The sequence below is a fragment of the Cnephaeus nilssonii genome (genome assembly GCF_951640355.1).
Source record: "Cnephaeus nilssonii genome assembly, chromosome: 14".
NCBI lineage: Eukaryota > Metazoa > Chordata > Mammalia > Chiroptera > Vespertilionidae > Cnephaeus > Cnephaeus nilssonii.
Genome location: NC_137085.1, coordinates 43,910,788 through 43,922,891, shown reverse-complemented (window position 1 = coordinate 43,922,891; position 12,104 = coordinate 43,910,788). Strand labels below are relative to the sequence as shown.

The 12,104-nt window shown below is 43.2% G+C and overlaps 1 protein-coding gene across 8 annotated transcripts in view; it reads left to right on the top strand.

The window, feature by feature from the left end:
* TJP2 (tight junction protein 2) overlaps positions 1-11,834 on the top strand; it is a 110,308-nt gene extending 98,474 nt beyond the window's left edge. For 6 of the 8 annotated variants that reach the window (XM_079789893.1, XM_079789896.1, XM_079789892.1 and 3 more), the window contains 6 exons: positions 3,496-3,596; positions 4,779-4,991; positions 6,140-6,250; positions 7,410-7,742; positions 9,107-9,192; positions 10,707-11,834. In XM_079789893.1, the coding sequence (XP_079646019.1) occupies positions 3,496-3,596; positions 4,779-4,991; positions 6,140-6,250; positions 7,410-7,742; positions 9,107-9,192; positions 10,707-10,866 (1,004 nt within the window). In that variant the 3' untranslated portion in view covers positions 10,867-11,834. The remainder of the gene's footprint in view (positions 1-3,495; positions 3,597-4,778; positions 4,992-6,139; positions 6,251-7,409; positions 7,743-9,106; positions 9,193-10,706) is intronic. The other 2 variants (XM_079789895.1, XM_079789898.1) reach the window with 1 other exon arrangement.
* Positions 11,835-12,104: the final 270 nt, after the last annotated feature.

The window sequence follows — 12,104 nt, the reverse complement described above, 5'->3', positions numbered from 1 at the left end:
TGTTACCAGCAAGCCCCGATATCTACCACAGGGCCTTTGAACAGTATTGTCCCAAACTTCCCATTTGACTCTTCAAAGCTGCGTGGGTGGTCCCACTAAGCGCTTCCTATTGCCCGCGTCTCACTCCGCCTGACCAGGTTGTGACTAGATTGTGTGTGTTGTGGCCAGAATCAGAGGCTTTTTATGATTTTAAATTTATGGCATTTTTATGAATTAATAAGTAGGAATAGTAGAGCTGCTTTGATTTAACATATCCTTCAAAATCAAGAGTTACGGTATGTTGCTTGTAGTGCCACTAGGCTCAATATCCTTCTTTTTCCTCGTTGAAAGTAACAAGAAAAGCCCGTCCCACAGATGAGTAGTGCTACAACAGTGTTAAAGTGGCTGCCCTTGCACACTCAAGGGACTCCTCAGTTAAGCGGAGATGACAAGGGAAGCTTTAGTCTGAGATTTGCCCAAAAGCAAGTTAATGTGTCAACATGAGTTAAAATGTTAGGCTTCCCCATTAAAAAAGTTATTGTAGGATACATTTGCATGTATATGTCAACAAGGTTCTTTTTTAAAACATAAAGTTTGAATATTATGTTTTCTTGGAATTTCTAAAGCACCCTGTTCATGGTTTGTGGACCACTGAAATGGAATTGTGGCCTTAGAGACCCTGGCAGGGCCACCTTTCATGCGAAATTGCGGGATTTTTAACATGTACCATAGGATAGCTTTCGCAGGTTTCATTAATGTCACATTTGTACAGTTCAGCCCTAGGACTTTGGAAGTACTAAATACATGCGACGGATCATTACTAGCAATATTACTGTATGCTTCCTTGATTGTTTTTCAACGTTACATATTATAGAAAGATAATTCTGTGTCATTATGTAGTCACTGAAAAGGCTTGGGGGAAAGTGGGTCTTGCTCCAGCTGAAAGCCCGGATCGCAGCAGGCAGTGTTTGGTTTCCCAGGGGATTGTAGAGATTAGTGAGCACAGGACGCAGATGGAAGATGCTGTGCCGTCTGGCTGGGCACCTCAGGTGATGCTTGTCCACACTCTGCCACATGAATAGCTTAAGTGAGATTTAATTTACATACCCTACATTTCATTCATTTAGAGTGAAAATTTCAGTGGGTCAGAGCATCACCACAGTCCATTTTAGGACATTTTCATTGTCCCCAAAGGAAACCCCATGCCCATCAGCAGTCGTTCCCTTGTTTCTTCCCCCAACTCCCACCCCCAGCCTTACATGTCCCTTTTTGCTGTTGCTCTTGGCACTTCCTAACCTCCTTGGCTGGGGAGGGAGTCGTGAACACACTCGTGCTGGGGCTGGGAATGGATGCTCCCAGAATTCCAGGACTCGCAGCCAAGACAGAGGCTTGAGTGATGAGCCTTTCCCTGTTTCACTTTCTTGAGTTTGAGAAATGCACTAAGACTGTTCACAGGAACAGACTGGTCCAGAGGTGCGGAGCAACGAGAATTAACTAATGCTGCTAGAAATCAAAGAATCTGAAAAACCTAACGAGCAAAAGCCAACAGTCAACCAAAGGTATTAATTCCAAAGAAAGGAAAGGTAGCATCGTAGTTGTGCACACACCCATTAAAAAGAGGTCCAGTGCATGAGATGGATGTTTCCTTTATCTGGAGCTTAGGAAATCAGCTACAGTGAAGTCTTTTTTTTTCTTTTCTTTTTTTTTCTTCACATACTTGATTCAATGTAAATTGAGTAAAAGGTTTTGTGACCTTTTCATTTTATCAGGGGTCATGAACATATATTCTGTGTTTCATAAATGGCCTTTTTTAAAAAATATATTTTTATTGATTTTAGAAAGGAAGGGAGAGGGAGAGAGAGAGAGAGATAGAAACATCAGTGATGAGAAAGAACACAGATCATCTGTCTCCTGCACGCCCCCGCATTGGGATGGAGCTTACAGCCCGGGCATGTGACCTCCTGGTTCATAGGTCAATGCTCAACCACTGAGCCAAGCTGGCTGGGCATAAATGTCCTTTTTAACTAGGTTTTCAATACAGACTGTACTCATTTCATACAACTCCAACTTAAAGCTCAGAAAAGCATGTATACATTTAGTTCAGATCTCACATTTTGTCTCTGGGGTGTGCAATCCTACTTCTATATCAAGTAGTACTTACGGTATCATGTCTTACCCAAGAGCACAGTAATGTTGGCAAAGTACCATGATAAGGATGCAAAAGTCCAAGGAATCAAGGTTAATTTTTTTGAGTCGTCCAATGTATCAGTTTATTCTAATGCTATAAATAATTAATGACCAGGTAAATTGCCAGCTCGCTCAGGAATTTCCAAGGTCAGTGCTAGAACTTCTTAAATGAGAGGATGGTATATGTTACCCGGAAGAAGGCTTGAAGCATAGTTGCTTACAGAATTTGCTTAATGCTGCTTTTTTGGCTGTCTATAGGGAATTATGCAGACCTCAGGACAGAGGGAGCAGGGTGCCAAACAACTTTACCAACAAGCCCCAATTTTCTTTTGGGTGTTAAGAAAAGGCTATGACCTTGTAGCTTGAAAAAAAATCCTAATTTCCCTGTAGTATGATCAGTTTAGGTCCAATTTAGTTTATTATTTGGGACCAATGTGCTTCTCTGGTTTATGCCCATTAGGCCCATAAATACCTATTGCTGAAGAACGATTTGCATGTGCTTCCTGTGGTTGGTATTTCCTCTTGGTGCTCTGAATTCATGTTTTTAGATGGGCTGTGTCCTGCACTGGCTAAGGCCATAGGCTCTGAAAGCAAACTTCTGAGTTTGTATCTAGACTTCTTCACTTATTCGGTGTGAGGCCTTGGGCTAGTTTCACTATTGTGCCTCAGTTTCTCTCCTGTAACATGGGGGTGACAGCATACCTGCCTCACAAGGTTTGTGTGCGCATGAAATGAGCTAATCCTTGTCAGGTATTTGTAAAGTGTGTGATCAATCCATGGCAAGTGCTGCTGTGTAAGATACATTTTGTCCTGAATAGAAAATGTGTATTACTTGAATGTATACCTGTAGAGCTTGGGGAATCTGTATGCCTATTCTAAAATGTTTCAGCCTATCAAAATGATATACATTTAAGTATTAACTTCAGTATTTTATTGGAGATATCCAACAGCACACTAGTGTACAGTTTTCTTCTTTATATTATACATGTCTATGTAATGGTCTTTAAAATACGGTACTTTTATATCTGTTTTAGGTGTGTTTTCTTTGCTCCTGAAAATATACTCTTTAAAAACATATTTTTAAAGGTAGCTTTTCTGAAAGATAGACAATCTGAAATGAAATTCATCCATTTTTAGGTTTATGGCATCCATCTGTAATGTAAACTCAACTAAAGGGATTTAACATTCAAATATGTGCAAACTTTCTCTTGCGTTTGCCAACGTTTTAGTTCAGATATGACAGAAATGAGTATGAATGATGTCGGAATAGTTTTTAAGTAAACATTGCTTTGGAAATTGATGCAAACCTTTTTGCGTACATCTCTATAGCAACCATTGACCTAAATGCAGCCAACGATAGCTGGTTTGGCAGCTTGAAGGACACAATTCAACATCAGCAAGGAGAAGCAGTTTGGGTCTCTGAAGGAAAGGTATGTGGCATAGATACTCTGCTGCGAGGTGAGAGTCTGTGTTTTGAATCTTTTCTCAAGAGGGTAGTGAATGTAGTAAAGCCATGCCCATTTGAAGGGATGACAACGTATGTGCGAATCAAGTTTGCAATTTTATAAATTCTCCTAAAAAGTAATAAAGTGAAGGGGCTTTTAGAAGAAAAGCAGAACGTGATACATGCAACCCTACATTCACTTCCCTTTTCCTTTTAACGTAGTAACTAGTATTGTATTCCAAGCACACTAATCAGAGCTTACAAGATCTCGGGCTGAGCTCCACAGCTTACTAAGGATGGGGGAAGCTCAGAGTGGAGGTGAGAGATGAAGTTGAGGGGTGCTTAAAAATTAATAGAAAGAGGAAAAGCAAATGGAGGTGGAATCATTTGCTTCAAGATTGGCAGAGAACGGGCCCTTGGCATTTGAGTGGGTGAGAAGAGAGCATTAGGAAACTTGCGCAGGCTTCTGAAGTTGGCTAGCTTCTCCTCTGTGGACCATGTTGATGCACAGCTCTGTGCAGGGAGGATGCAGAGGGAGTATAGAATTTCCTGTGGTGCCAGGAGCCTTTGGGGATAGTCTTCTGTCGTCCAGCTGAATTGAGGTAGCCGAGAGGGACAGTTTCGTTGTGTAAATGAGTCCATTACCCATTAGATTGTTGAGCCCTAGTCTTGCTCTTCGGGAACTGCACGTTTAGTCAGGGTGTCTAGCATCTCCTGAGTGCGTACAGCCCGCTAAGGCCCTATGGTGGTGACAACAAGTTGAGCAGCACAGAGGTTCTGCCCTCAAGGATTTGATAATCTTGTGGCTGCGTGAAGAGGTGTGCAGCACAGGCATTTATCGCTAGGAGACAAGTACCAGCCGAAGAAGCTGAAGAGAAGCCCGGTTCTGGAAGACAAAGCCCAGCAGTCTGAGGAGGCATGACCCAGTAGCGCTGTATAAGATGGATGGTGGCAAAGATAGATAGGGTGGAGGGTTCCTAATTTGAGTCCCTGCACAAAAATGAACCTAGTCATTTCAAGCCAAATGATTTCAGGAAAGTAAAGTTGACTTCCCCGTCTAGACCCCATCAAGGTTTCAGTCACTTGGCCGTGCCCTTGGGCGTTTTCTTGAGTCCCCACTCCCAGGAGCCATGTCACACCACTGACCCTCCAAAACGAATTCCTCTAGATGGAAGGGCTGGATGATGACGCTGAAGACCGCATGTCCTACTTAACCGCCATGGGCGCGGACTATCTGAGTTGCGACAGCCGCCTCATCAGTGACTTTGAAGACACCGACGGCGAAGGAGGCGCCTACACTGACAATGAGCTGGATGAGCCAGCCGAGGAGCCGCTGGTGTCTTCCATCACCCGCTCCTCAGAGCCGGTGCAGCATGAGGAGGTGAGGCGAGGCAGGCCCCGGGCTGCGAGGCCACGGGCAGGAAATGGAGGTTCTGGTGTTTCACTGGAATTCTTCTGGACAACCGCTGGTTCAGGGTGCTGTGGAAGGTATTCCTAAGGGTTGAAACAGGTGACGTGTAGGGAGGCTCTCATTCCCAGGCGATGCCTGCGTGGTTGTGATAGTGGTCCATGGGGAAGCAGGACAGGAACTAAGGGGCCTTGGGCAAACTGAGACGCTTTGTGGGCCGGCTGTCCAAATTGCAGGTGGAACATTATTTTTAAAAGACAATATTGTTGTATTTACTTGTAACCTTTGATTAGGCCTCTCTGTACTCTTAGGTATGTATCCCTGCTTTTTCTTCTCCATCCTCCCTTTAACCTTTCTGATCTTGCCAAAGCTCCTGAGTGTTTCCCCATCAGTTTCCTTCTCCTGTATTTCAATTTTTGAATTGAGTTCACGATCAAAACACACGATCACGTGTACTGTGCATCCACCGGCCAGTGAAGAGACAGCTCCAGTGATCCTAGAAATCACATCGTCAGGCACTGAGTTAGGCCCAGAGCAGTTATTAGTTGTACCTCAGAGAACATTGGGATAATGACTTTGGAGATGAGATTATCCATGTTTTTGGATAATGATGGCTATGGACTGCCAATTAGCAGCTTCACTCATTTCAGGGAATGATTTTATTCTTTATGAAATAGAAGTACCAAAAATTAAGGTGAAAGATAGGGGGATAAAACCCACCATGACAAAAAAAATTAGTATATAACGCTGGACCAGTTGTAAAGAATAAATTAACTCCCTCTAAGATACAGATAGCGAATGCTTAAAAATGCTAAACGCTTTAAGGGACAAAAGAGATTTTAGACGTTTTGTACTTTAAAGGGGAGACTCCCACACTGGATGCATCTAGTTAAAAAAACGTATCTTAACCATTTGCTCATGGGAATATGCCTGGTTTCTGCCTTTTCCGTACAGAAGCGCTGAGTCAGTGTCTCAGCGTATGCAGGTGAGGGATTTTTGTGGAAGGTGCGAACCTCAGATTCTGAACTCACACAAGTGCTTGGAACGCCAGCAGAGCAGACGAGAGCTCTTTTCTCTCTGCTGCGATGTTCTTGTTGTGAATGAACCTTTGTGTCTTGTAGAGCATAAGGAAGCCCAGCCCAGAGCCACGAGCTCAGACGAGGAGGGCTACTAGCAGAGATCAACTTAGGGACAATAGTCCACCCCCGGCATTCAAACCAGAGCCGCCCAAGGTATGTGTCCGGGAAGCCCAGGATGGGAAGGAAGAGGAGACAGACAGCCCTGGAGCTCCCTGCCAGGGAAGAGCACACACAATGAGATGGTGTTGAATTGTGTTTTTAACTCACTGTTTCTCTATAGAACCTGCCTTTTGGCCTGTTGGGTGAGCCCCCAAAATTAGGGAAGGGAGAAAAGACAGGAAGGAGGGAAAGGAAGTTTTAGGAGAATGTACAATTTTAAAACAGTATTTTTTAATTATTTAATTGATGGAGAAAGAGAAAGGTTTGACAAATACTGCATGCCCAGAATCACCAAACTCAGATTGTTTTTCTTTTTCTGTCCAATTAGAGTTTCCTGCCCACAATCTGACTCAGATTCACCATTAAAATCCTTACTGATGATTTGCTAAAGAAAACCACCACCACCCTTGTTTACAATGCCTCTTATTATGAGGGCAGCTTAATTTATGTTTTAAGTAAGACATTACCCAGGAAAAAAAAAATCAACATAAGAACCCCATGGGTGTACGTCATATGATTCTTTATCTCCTTCCGAATCAAAGCTATGACTATAGGTTTTTCCTTATAACCCAATGACGTTTGTCTATTTCACTCAATAGTTTAGATGAGAAGAAAGTAATAAATAGTCGTGTGAGCTATCAGAAGTAATGAATGACCTCATAAAATATATCAATGAAAACTTACAAGCAGGCCTAGGATCCAAGTATCAAGGGAAAGTGGCCACAAGCATGATATGTCTTCCCCGCTCCCTACGCCAGTCTCATTCATGGCCTCACCTCCGCGCCAGGACATGTACCTCCGTGTGGCATGGACTCAGGAATCCACTCTTGGATCCTGAAGTCTGACTGGTTCTGAGGTCTTCTCCAAAATTTTAATCTTCTCTTGAGTGACATTAAGTCTGATCTACCCCTTGCACATGCAGGGCTCCCAGCACTTCCCAGCACCCTCCTGGTTTGCAGAACTCTCAATCCTCTTCTGTAGGAAGCGAGGAAGGGATCGGGATGTCCGGCCAGTGGCTGGTGGCCCTCCCCTATTGGATTCTTTGTTGACCACCTATGGAAACTGATCAGGAAATGGAGTGTATTAAATCACTAATATCGATGTGACAATAAAATGAAAGCCTAAGGTGAAAATGTGTCATTGCTCTCCGCAGGCCAGGACCCAGAAGAGAGAAGACTCCTTTGACTACTCCAGATCCTATGAATACATGCCAAACTCCCCTCCAGCTGTTGCCGGTAACGAAATTCCCGGGGCATCTGCCAAGGGTCCTCCTCCTCCTATTGCAGCAAAACCTACCTTCTGCAAGCCTATATTGAAGCCCTCCATTCCAGTCCTTCCCCCGGAGAGTGAGGAGGCAGGAGAGGGCAGCGAGGAGCAAGATAACGCATCCAAGTCTGTCCTGGGCAAAGTAAAAATATTTGAGAAGATGGATCACAAGGCGAGACTCCAGAGAATGCAAGAGCTCCAGGAAGCGCAGAATGCAAGGGTAAGTGTTTTGAACCACTGGGTTACTTCAGCATGCCAACAATAGGAATTTTAAGTAAATTTCATTTCAATAAAACGCTTCGGTCCTTTTTCCACGGCACAAACACAAAGGGGACATTTGCATGCATGGGACTAAAGGCACGTCCTCGGTGTGTGTCATTTCCAAATTGTCAGCTATTGGTGCATCCCTTTTTCTTCTAATGAAGAAAACCTAATGGTGTAGGTGAATAAGATTCTGCTTTTTGTATTTCAGAGCTTTTTATGTTGGGCTCTGGAGAGTGAAAGTGTGACAAGAGAAGCAGTGCCTCTCAGAAGTTATTTTTTGTTAAAACATTTGTTATGTTTGTTTGGTATCTGGGCTTTCATTTGCTCCCAGATTTGCCTTAAAAACCTAGTGAACGCCGGGTTCTAAAATTGATAGGCCCACAGATTGTGCTTTGCGACACTGTTTGTATTTTTGTGCCATGTGCAAACATCACCTTTCAAAGGTTAAAGAAGAGTTTAGGGAAAAGTGTGTGGAGCATGTTCAGCCCAGTGGATAGGAGTGTTCTCGTCATTTAAGTCTGCCACAAAAGCGGGGCTTCTTAGCATTTTTATTGTGATAAAATGCACACATAACAAAGCCCTGGCCAGGGTGGCTCCGTTGGTTGGGCGGCGTCCTGGTTCGATTTGAGGTTGGAGCACATGCCTGGGTTGTGGGCTCCATCCCTGGTAGGGGGTATGGGGGGGCGGCCAGTTGATGTTTTTCACATTGATGTTTCTCTCCCTCTCCTTTCCTCTCTCTTTTTAAAAATCAATAAACTATTCTTTAAAAATAAATAAATTGTACAACATAATATTTACCATTTGAATCATTTTTAAGTGTTCATTGACATTAAGTACATTCACGTTCTTGTGTAACTATCTCCACTATCTATCTCCAGAACTTTTTCATCCTTCATAACTGAAACTCTGTACATATTAAATTATTAAACAGTTACTTCCCATTTCATACACACCTCCATCCCCCCTGGTAACCGTTCTATTCCCCCCTCCACCCCCACCCCCTGTGATTGTGACTATACTGGCAACTTCATATAAGTGGAATCATATAATCAACCTTTTGTGACTGGCTCATTTCACTTAGTATAATGTCCTCAAGGTTCATTCATGTTGTAGCACGTGGTAGAATTTCATTGCCTAAAACGTTTTTCCTATTTGTACCAGTAGGCATCATACAAAAGCATGGAAACTAAAGTTGCTTCTATTTTTTCTCTTCTCTTTAAAGTGGGATTGGAAAATGGGACCAGCAGGAAATTAGCAAGCTAATTGTCTAGTGATTCATTCTTTCCCTCTTTTTTTTTTTAATTTTCTTAATCACCACAGATTGAAATTGCTCAGAAGCATCCTGATATTTATGCGGTTCCAATCAAAACCCACAAGCCAGAGCCTGGCTCGCCCCAGTTCACAAGGTAAGGGCTGCTCAGCCAGGTATAGGTCTGCAAGAGGGCCTTACCTGGGACTTGGGACTCCTGGGGAAGAATTTTCTTCACCTGCATTTCAAAGTAGCTAGAAGACGTTTTCCCTCCTGATCAACAATGTGCCCTATTTATTTAGATAAATTTAATTGTACAGATTACACCGTCAGTTACTCATGGTAATGTTGCATGTGTGCTAAAACTCTCTGACAAAGCATAGTCATTGGCATTTCAAGTCAGTTTCCCTTGACACATTGGAGCACAGGTATGTTACATTGTGTTAGGATAATGAGCAAAATTCCTGGGGCCTACCCCGTTTTGTTGCTACTGTTTTCTGGCTGTTAGCCAAGCTCCTTAATTCCTTCGCATCACCTCGCTCAGTGGTCTGCAAACTTATTAGTCAACAGAGCGGCAAACCGAGGCTCGTGAGCCGCATGTGGCTCGCGAGCCGCGTTTGCCGACCACTGCCCTAGTGAACTGTGGTCTGAAGAGAAGATGACAATCAATTGGCTGTGGGTAAGATGCTGCATTTAAAAATTGCTGCGTAAACACTAGGAATTACCGCAGTGTCTTCCCATGGAGGTTTTACACTGGATCATTTCCTGCTTCCGAGAATAGGCCAAAAAAAAAAAAAAAAAAAAAATATATATATATATATATATATATATATATATATATAATTTCTTGTGGCTATTCTGACAGGAAGCTAGAGTCTAGATTTTTTTTTTTTTTTTTTTTTTTTTTTTAGCAAAACAGTACATTTATTAAAGCAATAGTACACACTTGAGAAGTGAGAACAGGAGACCCTGAAGAACGAGATGTGCTGATGGGATCTGGGTCCTCCTCTTCAGATAGCAGTTTCTTTGTTGGGGTGGGGCATTCCCAATCCATAATGCAAATTTATTATAAAGATATCATAATGGCCTTGTTGGTGACTTTTAGGTCAGCATGGCTGCCAAATCTGATTGAGACCAGTTTTGTTTATCTCAATTACAGAAAATTGGGGAGGGGGATGGGAGAGCATGGAAGGTGGTCAGTGAAGGTCACATATGGGATGTTCCAGTCAAGACAGAAAAGGGGAGCTTGAGGCATTTGTTTCCTATTCTAACTTTCCTGCCTCACTTTGAATAATGCCACTGAATTGACTCAGCCTTCTGTAGGCCAAAGCAGCCAATTTCTAGAGTCTAGATTTACAGCAGTAGAAAAGTAGGGGCAGATTTCTTTACCAATCCAACAGTGGCACTTGAGGCCAATAAACTTACGGATGGGGAAGGCACCCCCCTGGTCCAGCTGAGAATTATTAGGCCAAGGAGCACCTGGCTGGCTTTCTCCCTCCCTACCCAGGTGGGCATCAGCCTTGACCTCTTACTCCCATCCCCACTCAGGGAACCTGCAGCGGGGCCAGGAGGGCCCCTGGTTTGTCCGCGCAGAGTGTGGCCCCGAGGTCAGCAATCTACCCTGGGTGGCTGCCTGCTGTGCCGTTAACCCTCCCGCTGTTTTTGTTTCAGACCCCTGGTACCACAGAAGAGCCCCTCCGCACTCTACCAGGATGCCAGAGGGAGCTACGGCAGTGATGTGGAGGAGGAAGAATACCGCCAGCAGCTGTCAGAACACTCAAAGCGTGGTTACTACGGCCAGCCCTCCCGCTACCGGGACACAGAATTATAGATGTCTGCGAGTTGGCTCTGCTGTACGCTGATGTCACCACCTCAGAGCAACACTCCTGCAGAGCCAGGGATTGTTCTGTCCGGCTAAAACGCCCCGTGGAGATGCGGGGAGGACCCGAGCTCCCGCTTCCTCGTGGGGAGCCCGGGGGACAACCCACACAGATTCAGAACTGTGAAGGCTCTATTCGTGGGGCTGGATCTGGGGGAGTTTGTGGCTTTTGCTCAGAATTAAGGGAGAAACTATGTTTGATGCCGTTCCCTGCTTCAGTGGACCAAAATCTGTATTAATTGTGTCTGTGTATTTTTAACATGTATATTAAGAAGTGATAACTATTTTTCATTAATAGCTGTATTCAAGGACTGTTTCAGTCTGAGACAGAATGTGAAAAAAAGAAAAAAGGAATAAAAATACTGTCGGACTCCAACTAAATTCAAAGAGGTATTTTATTACAACGCTAAGTGCCTTTGATGAGAAGTGTCTTAAATGTTCTTCCTTTGAAGCTTTATGCAAAGCCATAAAGGACGAAAACGTTGTAACTAAATTTTTATGCCAGTTTAAGAGCTGTGGTTTTCTCTGCACTGTGTCCTCTTTTTGAGGCATCTGTCTTTTTTAGTATTTTCCATAAATTCTGACTGTATATAATAGCTATTCTTGGTGGTTTGGCTACCAGTGCTAAGTGGCTTGAAGACCAAGAAAATGGTATAGAAATGTTTTGTTTGTGCTCCGCAAAAGCACATACTTGAGACGAACACATTTCTCCCCCCCAAAAGTGTGTGTATTGACAACAGTTTTGTAATTTAATAAAAAGGAGGACATTGCAATCAATAACTTGCTTTATGGTGGATTTCTGCACTAATTCCCATTTTGTTAAATGCAACTTAATGATCATAAAAGTGAGCACATGCCCATTGCTGAACACTGGAAAATGGAGACATATAAAAACAAAATAAAAATTACCCATAATCGCATCCCTCAGATAATTTTGGTGCATTTCTTCCAGTTGTATATTTGTGGATGTCTGTGTGTATATTTGTGTTATAATTGTGTTTGCAGTTCTTTTCTATTAGATGTTCTGTCACGAACATTTCTCTCAGGTAGTTAAAACTCATGCAAACATCATTGCTAATAACTAAAGTACTACATTGTGTGACTGCTCCCTAAGTACACAGTTCTGCTATTGTTGGCTGTTAGGATTGTTTTCAGTTTTTGCCTCTTTTACGTGAAATATACCTCTTTGT